The sequence below is a fragment of the Alligator mississippiensis genome, chromosome 1 (genome assembly GCF_030867095.1).
Source record: "Alligator mississippiensis isolate rAllMis1 chromosome 1, rAllMis1, whole genome shotgun sequence".
Classification (NCBI taxonomy): Eukaryota; Metazoa; Chordata; order Crocodylia; family Alligatoridae; genus Alligator; species Alligator mississippiensis.
In genome coordinates, this window is record NC_081824.1 from 11,642,574 (window position 1) to 11,659,634 (window position 17,061).

General features: G+C 43.3%; 1 protein-coding gene across 1 annotated transcript; it reads right to left on the reverse strand.

The window, feature by feature from the left end:
* Positions 1 to 4,308: 4,308 nt before the first annotated feature.
* On the reverse strand, positions 4,309 to 16,696 carry LOC132250895 (centromere protein Q-like). The gene is made up of 5 exons (XM_059728802.1): positions 16,613 to 16,696; positions 9,153 to 9,282; positions 5,749 to 5,868; positions 5,429 to 5,506; positions 4,309 to 5,029 (listed from the first exon to the last, which is right to left on the reverse strand). Exons 3-5 carry the CDS (start codon positions 5,848 to 5,850, stop codon positions 4,901 to 4,903), a joined length of 309 nt encoding a protein of 102 aa, XP_059584785.1. The 5' UTR covers positions 5,851 to 5,868; positions 9,153 to 9,282; positions 16,613 to 16,696; the 3' UTR covers positions 4,309 to 4,900.
* Positions 16,697 to 17,061: the final 365 nt, after the last annotated feature.

Consider the following 17,061-nt stretch of genomic DNA (forward strand, 5'->3'; position numbering starts at 1 on the left):
GATAACCTGGAGAGGGTCCAGAGAAGGGCCACTCGTATGGTTAAGGGCTTGCAGACCAAGCTCTACGAGGAGAAACTAGAGAAACTGGACCTTTTCAGCCTCCGCAAGAGAAGGTTGAGAGGCGACCTTGTGGCTGCCTATAAGTTCATCACGGGGGCACAGAAGGGAATTGGTGAGTATTTATTCACCAAGGTGCCCCCGTGGGTTACAAGAAACAATGGCCACAAGCTAGCAGAGAGCAGATTTAGATTGGACATTAGGAAGAATTTCTTCACAGTTTGAGTGGCCAAGGTCTGGAACGGGCTCCCAAAGGAGGTGGTGCTCTCCCCTACCCTGGGGGTCTTCAAGAGGAGGTTAGACGAGTATCTAGCTGGGGTCATCTAGACCCAGCACTCTTTCCTGCTTATGCAGGGGGTCGGACTCGATGATCTATTGAGGTCCCTTCCGACCCAAACATCTATGAATCTATGAATCTATGAACCTCCATATAAGACCAATAATGATGTATTCTTGGATATATAGCTACCCTTATATTATCAACTCTTGGTTTAAAAAAATATACATACACACAAATACGGATACAGTGCTGACACAAAGAGCACATGGATAGATAATTTACCTGCTGTCAATATTGTAGCTTGTTGTTCAGGCTTACAGTGATCCGTGTAGGGCTACAAGATAGCAAAGCATCAGCTCAATAACTTCTTTAATGTGGGGAACAATAGAGAAACTGGAGTGCTCCAAATACACTGGTTTTTCTGTCCTTTTGTGGGACCAGGAAGGAAAAAAGGAGCAATAGCCACACCTACCGAAAGGGAGGGGCTCATGTTGCATAGTTAAAAATAAGCTTCAAGAAGCAGGTTGAAGAGCATATCACTCCTGCAGGAGGCTTTCTCCATGCTCAGTAAGACATTTAATCTGACCATATTGGTATCAGCTAATGATCTGCTTTGCACATAATTACAATGCGCACTCCATCTCCTCATTCATACAACTAAGGTTGTTCACATTGTTCTCAAAGCTGGTCTTTACCCCCTATTGGAACAAGCAAACTGAGTTAAACAGACTTTCTCTTGCCACAGAGGAAACTGATCCAGCTGAGCAATAAAAGCAATGTTGTGAGAAAAAAGCATTTAGGTACCTTAAACCTCTTGTTTTCCCTGTTGCGTCCCCCTTTTCCTTCTCCTCCAAATGTCAGAAAAGCTAAATTCTAGTAAGTGCTGCTCTATGATTCATTCTGCTTGGGCCCAACTCCTCCTAGACAAAAGATAGAGCATCTTAAGGAAAACAACATTTCATACCTTACAGGAGGACACGTCTCAATGGCATTATATATCATCTAAGAGGAAGATTATACAACTCTGGCTCAGAAGTCATCTGCAGCTATATACAAGGGTTCCAGAAATTTGACCTTCTAGCCTAGCCAAGCTAAAAGAGAACTCAAGAAGAGGCTGCATAACCAGTCTAATGCTATCAGATGCATGGCAGATGAAATAAGGCTTACTAAACCTCACACATTAGTCATAGTATTCCTTTTGAGCCCATTAGAGACTGAGGGGTCTGCTAGTCTTACCTCGATACCAAATACTGCATTGTATTGCATTTTGCACCTCTGTTCCATCCCACACTCCCATTCACCATAACCTCCAAACCTCTGCATAAGCAGAGCTGGATACAACAATAAAGGACCCTCTTTCGTTATTGTTTCATGAAGCCATCAAAGGAGCATCTATTTGAATGACATTACATTTAACAATGCACAAACAGGCCCATGATGTTGTACAAGGGTTTGGTTTTAGTAGAATGCCTACTACCAAATCTCCAGTCACCAACATTGCTGACCACAGTACAGCAGCTTTCATCTGGAGATCTATTAGCACAAGAGACCTAATCAGATCACAACCGGAGGTTCTGCTCTCTGTACTTTTTGCCCTAAGAGACATGTTGAAATATCTCATCATCTTTTTTCTCAATACACCATATTGAACATAAGTCACTGATTTATAAATCTGAAACCAGTGGGGAACATGTTTTTCAGATGATTTGCTTTCTGGCTAATAACAGGGTATGCTGTTCTACGAACAGGTCAGATTGCAGATCCATAAACATTGACTCTTTAATGCAGCATTTCTCAACCCGTGGGTTGCGACCCAAAAGTGGGTTGCAAGACTATATGAAAGGGTCGTGAACAAACTTTAAGAAGGGATTCTCCTTTAAAGGAGAAAAACATGGGAAGCAGTGGCTTTTCTCTTGCAGGCTGGCATTGTTCCAGCCTGCGAGGGGCTGCTTGGGGTCCCCCCCCGCAAACTGCCCCACAAACTGGGGGGCTGGGTCTTGGGGACAGGGGGTAGCAGGTCAGGAGTGAGGGGCACTGGGTCAGGACTGTCTATTGATGTGTACAAGTGGGTCCTGGTACAAAAAAAACGGTTGAGAACCACTGCTTTAGTTGGCCATATTGCTCATTTACAAGAACCGTCCAGCACGATTCAGTGAATGTTTTGGGGAAGAACTGGTCAGGAAAACCTGTTGGAGACCAGTAAAAAGAGAAAGCAAAGCCCATGGACACTGAGCTACAGGTGAATAGACTTTTTTTCTTTTCTGTATTTCCCCAGCCCTGACACTGACTTAGTGTATGGCCTCGAGTCATTTAGTTTCTCTATGCTCATTTTTTCCCCAAATCCTTGTCCTCTTCTATGAAACACTTGGGAGATCTTCAGTTTGAAGACAGTAGGAGCATCATCAGATGCCCCTATGGCGCCATTGTTACTGCACTGTCATTTGGTATTTCCTTTAGGAAGTACTAAATGATGGCGCAGTAACAACTGTTACTGCACCCTGCTGGCAGCGCATGGATATTTTTAGCCATCACATCACTGTAGCAATGTGCTATAGTGAGGGAGCATGTCGCTATGATGACATAGCTGTAGCATCATGGTTTGTACCCACCGATGCTACATCGCCATAGCGCGTCGCTACAATGACGTAGTGTCTCGTGTAGATGTACCTTGTTAATTAAAATGAATATTCTTTTTGGATTCTATTTGCTAACACCCAATAGCTCCTCCCAAATTAAAAGACATCAGCACCAGACCTAATGATGTACTAGTGCATTCAGAGTGCCAGTTGGGATTGTTCATTAAGAGATGCAATGGGGCACACACATTGAAGACTACGTTGTAGTTTAGTTGAAGGATACTTCCAATTAAGTCTGCTAGAACACTTACATTTGGGCATACTCACATGGGAGACTAACTTACTGACATCGGCACATCAATAAAAGATATCTCAATTTATTAACTGACCAGCCGCAAGGTATAACACCACAACCAGTCCATAATGGAATAATTGGTTATAGAAATATGTGCTCATTTCCACTGCTGACCATAAATTTTGAAAAACAGATCAAGAAAGGTTAAAACACAAGCTTCATTTGGCCCACCCAATGCAAAGAAAATGTTCTCAACTCTACATTTCCCGCTCCTATACATAGGAACTACATGATGGTTTTTAATCCCCATAGGGTTCAAAAATAAGTAAATTATCCTCATTACCTCATTAAGAGAGATAAGCAGCCAGTAAGCAAAAGAAAGGTTCCCTGACAGGTCACTATCAAGTCAATGTCACTATTTGCCAGATGGGAATTTAACAGGGGAAGTACTTTGACATAACAAGATGCCTTAACAAAAAGACAAAGGCTGCTGGCAGATGAGGGGGGAAAAAAAGCCAAACACAAAAAAAAATGCACTTTAAACTCAATCCGTTCCCGCACTGAGCTAAGCACATGCCCAGAAGAGGCAGCGCGTTAATTTGAACTGGCTCTGCAGCAATTGTATAGATTGGGCACTTTAATGAGGCTTTTTTGAAGCTTTTATCAAATAGTTGATTGAATCATCTTTATATAAAAAGCCCCACTGATGCACCTGATCTATACAGGTGCTGCAGAGCCAGGTCAAACTAACATGCTGCTGCTCCCAGCAAAGCACAGTTTTGTTGTTTTTTTCATGTCTGCAAGCAGCCAAAGTGACAAAACCCTTGAGAAATGCACATTTTGTGTTATCTCACTTTTCCAAAGCTAAAGGTGACCTGGCAATTAAGGAAACAAAAGATGAGTACACAACTTTGAGATCAGAGATCTGCACAATAATCTGCAGCCCAGCCCTCACTGCTTGAGGAAAACCAGGTGCAATTGTCTTTGTTTACAGTGGAGTGAGAGTGTAAAGAATCCTGTCCACCATATACAATGAAATGTTGATCCTTTAACTTCAATTACTCACATAGGCTTTTGATTTACATTTCAATAACACCCAATTTTGTTTGAAAAAAGGACATTTATTGTGGATTAGCAACTACTCATTAAAAATATATATCAATTACATGGTTCACCTTAAAAGGGGAGCATTAAATCCTGTTTGAAGTGAATGTGAGGTTCCTATGAAATGGTAAATTTACAGCCCTGACAGGGGAGGTCTGATACAATGAGACAGAAGTCCTCGCCCAAAAAGAAAAAAATATTACAAAACAAAGAATATTAAGAGCTAGTGAAACCTGCTGTTTGTCCGTCAGTTCTCAAGATAGTTCTCTAAAGAAAAAAAAGGCTTTCCAAAAAGGTAAATGTGAGTTTTAACTCTGTTGTATTAATAAAGGCAACATATACACTGTAAATGTCTACATGGACAGATCAGTTCTGCTTATCTTATTCCAATGGGAATGCAGCATATCACTGCCGTTCCACTGAGCGTCTGTCAACATATTTTTCCAATATTTATCTGATAAAAGTTTGACTAAGACACCTAGTTACCATACAAGTTAAGTCCTTAGGAGCAAAAACATTGTTACAGGAACAGCATTTGTTAGCACAAGATAAAGTTGTCTTAAAGGCAGACTTCAGTGTATGGGTTCCTCAAAGGGAGTCCACTTTTTCATAGGCCTGTTTAAGGAGACTCAACATGTTCCTCATCTCAGCTGAGCGCTGGATGGTATTCAAGTTCTGCAAAACTCCTGTCTGGTTTGGGATCTTCAAAATCTCCTCCTAAAGAAGGAAGAAAGGAAGGAAACATGAAAAACATACGAGGGGAACACAAAACAGATTTATTTCCATCAGGGGTTTCACCCAATCAGACTTTCCAAGACAGCCCCATATACCCCAGATCAAAAATACAGAAAGCATAAATTATCCTTACTTAGCACTTAAATAGGAATAGTTCAGGAGGGACCGTTTCAGAAACTGCTCTCCGTGGCCACAGATAGGACAAGCTGGTTGATCTTTACTTGAACCATTTGATGGAATATTCAAGCACAACTATACTGCTCTGGTTAGGAGGGAAAAGTGAAAACCACTGCACCCGAGGGGGCAAAGTATACAGTTTCTGTTGTCGCTTCCTCATTGCCAGAAGGGTGTCTGAAAAGATGGTGCCCTTCCCCTGCTCACCTGCAGAATAGGTGCCTCCAGACTGTTCGTTGGTAGCTCTGGGAGGTTGAGCACCCCTCTGCCACTTCCCTGGAAAACCTGAAGGACAGATAAAAATCAAGTCTTCACAAACACAACCACCGTGTTTGTTTTCATGCTACCATCCTCCTAGTTGTTTCATCTTGAAATACAGAGATGACATTAAGAAAGTCCTGGAAATGATCATTCCTTATCCCAAAGAAGTCTCCCCTAAATAAGACTTTTGATGAAGACAGGTTTTTTTTGGAGCTGGTCAGAACAACCACTCTGTGGCTCAATACAGCAAGCTTTGCTATAAGTACCATTTTAGCCTTGTTTTCCTCTTCCTCTAACTCACTCCGGAGCATCCGAATTTTGTCCTGCAGACTCTGAATATTCTCATCTGTGTGCTCTGCTGCTTGCATAGCTTTCTCAATTTCTTCCTGGGTCAAAACGGAAAGTGGAAAATAAGCATACAAAAAGCCAGCAAAGCATTCATACACCAAACACTACGCTAGGATTCAATCAAGCATGGCCTAACTTTACCTTTCCTAGACACAGAAAAAAATCTGAACAATCAAGAAATAAGAAATCATTAAAAGATCATCCCAATATAATTTCGAAGGATCAGGAAAACAGCTCTAAGAACTGGATGCCAATCTCTGTGTCTGGGTCAGTGAAGCCTAGAAGAATCAGCTTCACCCTCTCCCAGCATAGCTTCTTCACTGTTAGATACAGCTGTTCCAATGTGCCAAACAATGCTGGATACAGTCTTGCTGAAATGCCACTGTGAAAGCCACCTTATGCATCTAGACACTTTTTTGGAGGAAACCAACCAGGAAAAAACATTCTGGGAATCTGTAAACTATATTTTAAATAAGTTTTATGAAATATGGGTGTCAAGTTCTAAGACTCTATGTAGAGACGCATAGCTTTTTTGACTCACAATGACAGACATACTGAACCTACGACCTATTAGCTATAGTTCAGAGGTACAAGAGTTTGTTGCCAACCCAAAAATTCAGGTTATTTCTAAGCTGAAAGTTAGACACAGTCCCAGGCCCATGTTCATACCACCCACACTGTAAACTCTATCCCCATATCCTGGTGCAGGTCTACAACAGCTCCATAAGCTCTCTTCAAACTTCCCAGTAAACACACATCAGCCACAACACACATCCCTCCATACATGAGTATTTTAGGATGTGGTTGCAACACAGCCACATGCTGCAACACATGAATACCTCAAAACCTTCAGTTACTCATTCACAATGCCCTGCTCCTGTCTTTCAGTCATTTGGCTCTAGTCCTCTTCCCTTTAACTTTCCAGCAACTAGGTTGTCCTTTTACTCCCTGTTCAGCATTTAAACTCATATACGTTCCTTACAGATTTTTCCATAGTGATTAGCACAACCCAGGGCAATCCCTGCTCTTTTTAATGAATGCTATCTCATTTGGATGAGATGCTGTCTGGCCTGAGCTGCATAACCAAATTATTTTGAACATATGGAAGAAGAAGCAGCACCACAATGATATCTCTAACAGTCAAACAAACAGCATGTTCGCTCAGCTAAGCATTCACTAAACCAAGATTCAGGGCTCTGAACCTAAAGTTGTGAAGCACTTCTACAAGGCTGCTAGAGACACTAACTAGCTGGTCCAGTGATACTCCAGCTACGTACCCCTGCTATATAGAAGTGGATAAGGTACTTGCCTGCGTGTCGAAGCACTAAGCTCCTACTTCCCCTTACCTCATTCAAAAATGGGATCCCTAAGTGGCAAAGAGGCAGACAATGATTACCAAATTGTGCCAGAATGCAACTGCTGAAAGAAAAAACTCTGGGCACAAGCATGACATCAATGGACCCAGCGTAGCTGGAAAGCCCACTCCTTGAAAGCCAACTATTGTCACAAGTACATCCCTGATACTTTCTGATAAACAGCTTTCATAGCAGCAATGCAAACCACCACCACTGAAACCATTGTTGGTCCTCCCATACCTGCAAAGCAATGTGCCTCCCCTACTCCGCGCTAGTTATGCTCCAGAAATGCAGTTCTGTGCTTGGAGTTAGGTCAGCAATGGCAGAATGTACCATTTGGGCCAAATCTGGTTTAAATGCCTCCCAATCTGTTATCTGATGGCCTGCTACCATTTGCATCCTCTAATGAACCCTGAAGACCACTCAAGGGCATCTTTCTGAGACTAGCCAGACTTGGGCTGCAATCATGGAATACCCCAATGGATCCATAGTTGAGTCACACTGCTATAAACATGCTTAATGAAGGTGCGTGCTGGGCTAACAAAGTTGCTTGCTATAAGGACCACAGTAACTTCTGCCCCAGGCTTGTGGCAGAAAGACAACTTGATTGTAAACTATTTCCTAAAAGGATCCCATGCTGCATAGCGTAAAGAAGCCTGAAAGACAATGTGGTGCTTCTTGGAACTTGTGGGCAGCGCTATAAGCATGGATTTAATATGTAACACATTAAACACCGTGCTTGAGTGACGGGTGGGTAGCATGATACAGACCCACATAACAAAGACTCAGAGGAAAAATCTGTAGGAGCAGCCATCACAGGACAAAGTTAACATTAAAGTCACTATTTGCTTTGTCATTTAAGTCAATAATAAAGGTAAAACCTTGGGAAAGAATAGGTTTGGATCAGATCACATGCAATGGGAGCAGGCTGGGTCTGCCATCTGCTTACAGAAGCACTTCTACTCTTTGCTTTTTGGGGGAGGATGGGGGGGCAGGGGAAGATAGTGAAGGAATACAAAACTTCACAGTGGGTTTCTCCCACAAAACCAAGGGATACCTCTTGCTCACTCCTACCTCTAGGAATGAATAGAGGATGCAAAAATCCAAGGGAAGCCAGACACACAACTCAAAGATATTTCAGAATCTTCCTGCTTAAGGTGCCAACAAACAGAAAACCCTCCCTCCTCCATGCCCTACACCACAGGGTGTTGATCTATCCAGTTACCCAGCTCATCTGTGGAAGGTCCGTATTGGGTAGATTAGCTCCTGGAGCATGAGAATATGGAATAATCCAATCTTTGTATAAAGACTGTAGCTAATAGGAAGAAAAGCAGGGAGAGCTTTTATGGTCAACACAGTCTGAGTCCTGGTGGTCATTCATGCCATCTTGCCAACATTCACAATGAAACTTGATGGGCGGAAGAGAGAGAACACACTATATATTCTGTAGCCCTCCTGTGACACTACATGCGCCACCCTGCACACTCATCTTCAGAGTAAATAGGGCATGAAATTAAAAACCTCCCTGTAGATTTTGAAGGGATGAGAAAATTAAAGTACCGATCAGTCAGATCAGAGAATCACCCTCGTGAAACCCATCTGTACTTCAAGTTCATAACCAAATACCAGCAGGAAACAGGTAAGATGATTATTAGTGAATTTGCTTCAACCCAAAACACTACAATAAGAATAATGTCACATCAGCAACTTGCTCAAATATTACCGTGGTACAAATGAGAACAAATTTACAAAGGGCCCGATAAAAGAGGTGAACAAGAACAGAACAAAACGAAGAGATTAAATTTCCTTCTTTTCCCAGAAAAGTGTATTGTCACCAGTGCATTCTCCTCCAACCCAAGTCGATTTTGCTTCCACTAAAAATTTAGCCTGTAATGAGGAGCACTACCACAAGGACAGATATTCTTTATTCCCTTTTCATTCCCTCTTTAGTCCTATACTTCCCTTACCTTCAGTAAGGCCAACGACTCTTCATTGGATGCGAGCTTCTGTTTTTCCTGCACCTTGAGGTTCACTACATTTTTCAAGTTGCCGAGCTTCCCCGAAGGCACCTTTAGGTTCTTGAAATGTCTCTGTAGCCTTGATTATAAGGAAAGCACAACTCATTGGTCACTTTAAAAAAATGAAAAGGTAACCCACAAATAACCCAGCTGGGGAGAAGTAATATTCACCAGCAGCCAATTCCAGAGCTGCCATTTTTGAAATAAAGTGTCCAAGATATTTAACCAAGAAAGAAATGAGAGAGTACAAACACAGAATGGAGAGCTTAGAACTTCAGAGGTCTAAACTTGGCTATCACACTGATGAGCCTTGTGGTCCACATTCAGCTGGCTGAATTTGCCATCAGTAAGAGAACTAATGACTATCCCCAGGTCTTCATTAGAATCAACTAATGTCTCTCAAGTGCAAAAGCTCAGCATTATTATTTAAACCCTGAAAGAAAAGTTTTGATTGATTACTTGATTTTCACTGAGGATTCTTATGCATAAAGCAGGCTTCCTGCCTGAGTTTGATATGGGTGCCAAGAGGTCTAGTGATTTTGCCCAGGTCACAACGCAAAAAAGTCTTTCTTTTTAAGTAGAAACGAACTGATATGAAACAATTTTCACAGTTAGTACTTGTTCAGACATCAGTTTATTATCCACAAAAGCCCAAACCCTCATTTTGTTCAAAGGAATGCAATTGCTCATAAAAGTCTTTGCCGTTTTAGTACTAAATCATTACAAATCTTCACTGAAGTAATTTCTGGTTTTAAAAGCCCAGGGTGCAAGTCAGAGACAGTACTGTAGCCAAGTGAGGACCAACCTTTTTGGCCAGTGTGCCACAAATCTGCCCCACACCCTCCACAACTGCCACTCCAATTGTCTTTCCTTGACTGAACAGCTGCTCTGCTTTCTGGCCCCTGCCTTATCTCCCACTCTGCTTTCTGCTCCCTGATCTGTGCTCCTTAGCAGAAAATTGCAGCATATCAGGTATCTGCCCTATCTGCTGGTTATGTCATTAACCAGTCTGCAGCATGCCACTTGCTGGCCACCCCTGCTGTAGCCAATGTTCTTAAAGACACTGACCTGTTTCAACAGCATATTGCCGCTGTGAAATATTTACACAGCCTCCCTATAAAATTCTGCAACAGGATTAAAGTGTCAGTATTTACATTAAACGAATACTAAGTTTGTGCTGGTTTTCAACACTATATCCCCACTTTCAGCTACAGAGTTCAAAATAAGCAGGGCCCTTAAGTGCCTTCACTATAAAAGACACTAGATATTAGGTTTGGCTTGTGGCTATGTTCCCTGCCTATGAATCTATTTCTAAGTAATGTCTGATCTAGTCCCACTTTTTGATACAAGACTAATAGCAATTTTATCGGTTTCCAAAACGGGAATATTTCAAAGGAGTAACCCAACACCATAACTCATGCCTTTATTAAAGATGGTGCACGGTGTAGAGATGCATGACAGAACAACTTCTTCAGGCTTTAAAGGAGCCATTGATTTTGAAGGCATATAAGACACCTGCGGTACAATTTACATATAGGCTGACATTCCACAATCCCCACTGAGTTCAGCTGATGATAGGGAAATCAGCACTTCTGAAAAAAACAGGCCCAAGATTCCTTAATTCAGCACCACAAAGACATCACTTTAAAAACTTCTCTCTTAAATATTTAACACACAAAATGTCACATCTAATCAAGACTATTGTTTCGAGTCTAATAGTCTGCTTCTGATAGTAGCCAAAAAAAACCCCAAGATCTCCTACATGTCAAACTATTTTTGAAATAGCACTTAGATACTATGCCAAAACACTTGGCATTTATCCATCCCTCTCCATACATGCTGATGATTGGCAACATAAGTCTAACCCTACTTACTGAACTCCTGGTATCACAAAAGCAGACGGTCATGAATTGCCAAACTGAACGTCTTGCTTTCAGATACAATTCACAATTCTCAAGCATGGAATTTAATAAAGGAGCTCCCAGGAATATTGCTTCTAAAATATGATTAGAGTGAGCCCTGATACTCTGAGCAACAATTATACATCCTCTTCAGTGGAAACTAGATTGGAAAACCATCACAGTATTTGCAATTTCATCAATATCTACGGCAGCACTTTTCATTGCCTGTTACCATCAGGGTTGCCCAGTGTCTGTATATTTACAGCCACTCCATTTTTTTTAAATCCTAAAAACACCTGTCAATAATTTTTTTTTTAAAAGAGTCATCCATAAAGAACAAAGCAACTAGAGCTTGATTGAAGCTCTGTCCTTGGGAAGAAGATGGAAACAGTGTTGAAGGGCAAACAGAGCACAGCAATGTATGTCTGAGTGAAAGCACAGCACCCTGCCTGGAGCTCTTTTCAGGGCTTTCAGTAGCTCCCTCGTGTCCCATCCAGCCAGGTGCTCCCACTGCAGCTGTGTCTTGTCTTCTTGTAACACTGCTAAGTTGCAAATAGGCAAATAGTATTTCCTTGGGGTCTGTGCCAGGACAGGGGAAGAAGAGGCATCAGAGGTTAGACTACAGGGTGGGCTGTGGAGCAGCATAGTGTGGGGTGCAGTCCGGGTGTATCAGGGTATGGGATAAGTAGTTGACCCGGGGGGGCAATTATTTCAGCTGGAGTTCTGCTTAATGAGTTTTGGTAAACTGTTGAGGGCCCCAGGGGGCTCACTGCTAGCTACACCACCAGCAGATTGGGGCAGGGGGCTGGGACCTGCCCCTCCCCTGAAGTTCTTTGGGGCAGAGGCAGGTCCCAGCCAGCTCCAGGCTCCATGGGAACGAGGTTCAATTGGTGGGTACCTGATGAGGCCACATAATAAGTCAACTTAAAAGGTGAAAATACTTTAAATCACAGCAGCTTGCTTGTTTAGTGGAGTTTCTCAGAATCACAGGGCATTCGTTGATCTGTTGTACTCATCTTCTTGGGGCATTTTATGTTGATTTTGACTGAGGCCAGACAAAATAGATTACTAGTATTTGCAGATATTCTGCAAGTAGATTCATGTTGTCACCATGGACATGTTTCCTTTTTTTTTTGTTTTTTTTTTTTTGTTTGTTTAAGTTTCTATTGGATTATTTGTTGAAATGTTTAATTTAGAAAGTCTGATTTTCTGATTTTCTTGTATCAAGTCAAATATTTGATTTTGAAAATTCAGTTTAAAAAGTATTTACATTCTGACCAATCAAGTGAGTGAAAAACACATCCCATCCAGGTCAAAAGCTAAAAATAAAAGAACAATAACAACAACCATCTGAATATTTTAACATTTAAACAGGAAAAAAAAAACAAGTTTTTGATTGAGAAACAAGAAGTTTCAGAAATTCAACCCTCCTTTCCCTATAAATTCTGTCAGAAAATAAATGCTAGTCAAACAAACGTGGTTAAAGCAAAACAACATAAAAACTATAGCTGCATCATCGCTGTTCTGAAAGACAAATGTCCTCTCTTTTACCTACTTCTAATATAATTCATTTCCTTTCTTACTAAGCAGGGCACCTTGGGCAGATACCCTGCTCTCGGTTCCATCCCTTAAGTCAGGCGGGTCAAACTCAAATCATGAAGCCATAGCAGTAAAATCCATGAACCTGTCCATGCTTCCTCCAAGAGCTGTTTGAAGTGTCAAAGGCTGGGAGCTCCGACTCGGATAATATTCACTATTGTTACTGCAATATTCATCACATGGCCTTTGGCCAGAATGCAAATGAAAAGCACCAAGCTCCTGGCCGCTGTAAGCAAGTCACCCCTTGCTTCCAAACCAGTATTTTCTTCTGAACTTTGCACTTGAGTTTCACCACCAATCCTGCCTTCCTTCCCGCTATGGAGTGAACCCTATCTGTTGCAACCCTCACTGTCCTTTTCCAGTCCACACCAAAGTTGTCCAAAGCCTGGGTCAGGCTGTTGAAAATGTCTTCTCCTGAATGAAGGTCAAGATGATCCCCACTGAGGTTGTCTTTGACTGGCACAAACTCCTCTGTGACATTCAGATCTTGATCCAGATCTGGAACAAACACAGCTCACAAAGAAATGTCACAATCCTTTCTGCTTTCATCAATTGCTATTGAAAAGTTAAAAGTAAATGCATTTGCCTTGTTCTGGAGTTGGTTTTGCAAATTATCAGAGAAGTCACAGATTCTGTCACCTACTGTTTCTTGAGAGGTTGATATATTCACAAGCTTGCAGCTCTCTGAGCACACTCTGTTTTCATCACACATTTCTACTAGAGCTGTCCCACGGCTTTGAGGAAGATTTCTTTTTTGCTTTTTATGCTTTCATAACCACTGTTCGAGTTTACTTACTTTGTCTTCACATCGTCTTGATAAACTTGCTGTGCTTCATGCCGTGGCGGGACTCATAATGTCTCTGCCCGGGGAGCTCTTTAAAAGCAGCCACAGCTTACTTACAAGCCAAGCCAAATACACAGGTTTTCCATTTGTTTCCACAAAGAATTAATAAGATCCTACATTTTATTGGACAGGCAAGGATTTCTGGGGGTGTTGTCTTTTACTCGTCCAACTTTTAGGGCTGTGTGAAGCTTCGGGTGCTGATTCAATTCAGAGGGGATTTGGCCTGATTCGGTGGCCGAATCTCTGAATCAAATCAGGGGATCAATTAAAAGGTCTGAATTGATTCAAAGGTCTCTGAATCAATTTGAAAAGATGCCGAGAGCTTTGGCGATTCGGGCAGTCCCCACCGGCTGCAGCAGGGAGCTGGACCCAGACTCCATGTTGATAAGTAGGGGGCAGAGGAGGGAAGGCTAGAGGAGAAGGAAATGGACCATGGGGGACCCCCACCAGACCCCATCCCCTGCCTGCTCCTGCAGCCCTCCTGAGCACCCGACAATGCCCAATCACTGCCCCAGCCCCACCCACCCCCCGCCAATGGCTGCCCCACCTGGCCCCAGCTCCCAGTTGTTTAGAAAAAAGCCCGCATTCATCAGGTGTTGCCAGGCAGGGGGGAAATCCCAACTTCCCCCTGCTGCCCCACACTGCGTGGGGGGCTCTTCCATGAGCCCCCTGACCCCTACCTGCTCTCCCAGCCCCCCCAGGACTGCCCTGCCCGCCCCAGCTCCCGACCCTTTAAAAAAAACCCAAACAAACCTGAACTCACTGGCTCCTGCAGCAGCCTTGGAGCTTCTGGGGGCTAATGGCAGAGCCCCCCATGCAGCTTGAGACAGTGGGGGCAGTGGGGATCATCCTCCCCACCTGGCAGGAGCCGGTGAGTTGGGGCTTTTTTGTTGCTGTTTTTTTAAAGGGCCAGGAGCTGGGGCAGGCAGGGCAGCCATGGGGCGGGGGGGTGAGAGAGTGGGCAAGGGTTGGAGGGCTCGTGGCAGAGCCCTCCTTGCCACATGGAACGGGGGGGGCAGTGGGGGTCACCCCCCCCCTCTTTCCTGGCAGCAGCCGGTGAGTGCCAGCTTTTTTTTTTTCAAAGAGCCAGGAGCTGGAGCCGGGTGGGACAGCCATTGAGAGCGGGTCAGGGATGGAGCCTGTGTAATTTGGAGATTCAGTTGATTCAGCAGCAGCCGAACCTCTGAATCAGATTCAGCCAAATTGATTCAGGACAGTGCTTCAAATCACCCAATCGAATTGCTGTCCCCCGAATTGACCGAAACCAAAATGAATACCAGCTACTTTGCACAGGCCTACCAACTGTGTAGTCAGGATAAAGTTAGAGAAGCTTTCAAATGCGAGACATTCTTCCTCCAGTTTCCATTTTTCTTGAAAGAGATGGAACTCTGTCTTCTTCAAAGACATGGTATCTGACGTAGTATTTTGTGTTACAGATAACACAAAAATACAAGACGTAACACTTGCCACACTTACTTATTATGCAACAGGTGAATAGTAACATTGTTACAAATATGGGTATAAGTCTTCTAAATAACACCACTACTGTTGGGTTTTCAAACGTTTATCCATTCCAGCTGTTGTGCTTATACAGTGTCTCCTCATCTACACACAACTCTTTGCTTGTGACTGTTTCTTATAAAAAAAACAACTCGGTGCAACCGAGGTGTAACTGGCCAGAATTGCGCCCAGGGCAGTCCTTCATCTCCACTGCCCCACCTCCTTTATCTTCCTTCCAGATCTCTGGCTCTGGAGACTCTGGCAGTGGGTGACATCCCAGAAGCTGGGAGCTTTGTTGTTGAAGGAAGATGTCACCTCATTTTTTCCTGCTGACACTTATATTAAGGAGCCAGAAAATTCACCAATTTTCAGAGGCAAAAACATGCGGTGACATTTTCCCCCAGCAGCAAACAAGACACTTTCCAGAACTAAATTTCTGAGAATGCCCTTTGCTCACTTGGATACACCCCTATGCTGCCACTGCTGCTTTGCTGCCAGAGCTGGAGCCAAAAGGTGCAGAAGGACGGGGAGCATGGGATGTCTGTTCCTGTTGGGCAGCCCCACCACAGGCAGAGCCCAGGGCTCACATGCTTGCCCACTTGTACAATTTGCACCACTTCTATATCATGCTTGAGTATTTCTCAAAATGTCCAACACATCCCCGTGCTCTTCCTTCCATAAAGATTTGTTCACATTACCATGAATTCCCTGGGGGGGGGCAGGTTCCCCCTGATTCTGGTTTGACTTTCAGCTCTAGCTTTTGACTCTTCATCCTGGTTCTGTTAGAAAGAAACAGAATAGTTGAGGATAGGAAAGGGACAGAGACAGGAGGGCTACAACAAAGACAAGCCATGCCCATTGGGCAGTACTAGCACAAAACAAAAGGAGGAGGTGGAAGCTGAGAAGAGAGAAAGAAAAATGGAAACAAAACTGGGCACACACTGGGGGTGATCTAAGTAACCTTGGTCTAGTTCACTAGAGAACACTATCATGTTTTACACTACTAAGGTGAATGAAGCTATCTGCAACTCTTCTTCAACACTGAGCTCAGGGAGAGTCTAACAATCTCAAGAGGGAACTGCAGGAAAAAAAAGATGATGTGCTGGATGACCCACCTCCCTGGGCTGTATATCTGGCTGTATGTTTGAGACCTGTATCTTAAAGGAAGGAAGGTCCATCCACCACTATCACCCCAATTGATTCCTACAGTTTAGCACACTAGTTACTGTAGTCAGTGGCACACAAAGGAGTGATGTGGCCAGCACCAGATTGAACCACCTTTAACTTACCCAGCCAGATTGACCACGTAGCTATTTACTGCATAAACTGGGAACAACCTTTATCATGAGTCCAGAGTAGGACTTGAATGAATGCTTCCGGAGCCATAGCAAAACCCCTTAATCTCCTTGATGCCACACTCCCTAGCCATTGAAACATTGCATACATAGATGTCGTTGTACTGAATTAACACAGGTTTTCACTGAGACAAGAAGCTCTCCTGTAGCATTTGTTCCATTTTACAGTTAAATCAACAGCTGCTTTTGAAATGCTCATACTTATCATACCTTTCCTTGCAGGTCGGAGGATGTGTGCAGGCGAAAATCTTGCCAAAATGGAGCTCTTCCTCTTCTTCACAAGACTCCTCCAGAAGTTCACATTCCACCCTGCCCCTGGTGTTTCCAGCTCAGACCTGGATATCACCCCTGCATCTGGGTTTACTACACCCCCAAAGCCCCATCAGATCTGTGTAGTGCCTCTGGCTTAGGGCTTCTAACCTGGTTTCCCTATCTTATCCGTGTATGTCTTCAGGCCTCCCATATAATTGTGCCAATAGAGAGAAATGCAGGCAGCCTTGAGTACACTTTGACCAGTGCTTTGTTACAGCTCTTTCCTGGCTCCCTTTTTGTCAATGCGTAATCCCACTATTCCAGAGGTCTTAGTGGGGTTCCAAAGTTATAACTGTGTTCAGTATTTTCCATTATATTTTAAAGCACCACAGGAATCTCTATGCTTG

Excerpts from the sequence above, each read along its gene's own strand:
- LOC132250895 (XM_059728802.1), bottom strand. The coding sequence starts at position 5,850 with ATGCAAGCAGCAGAGCACACAGATGAGAATATTCAGAGTCTGCAGGAC. Across the intron at positions 5,507-5,748 it reads AGGAAAACAAGGCTAAAATG|GTTTTCCAGGGAAGTGGCAG; the intron begins GTACTTATAGCA and ends TCTGTCCTTCAG. Across the intron at positions 5,030-5,428 it reads TGGAGGCACCTATTCTGCAG|GAGGAGATTTTGAAGATCCC; the intron begins GTGAGCAGGGGA and ends TTCCTTCTTTAG.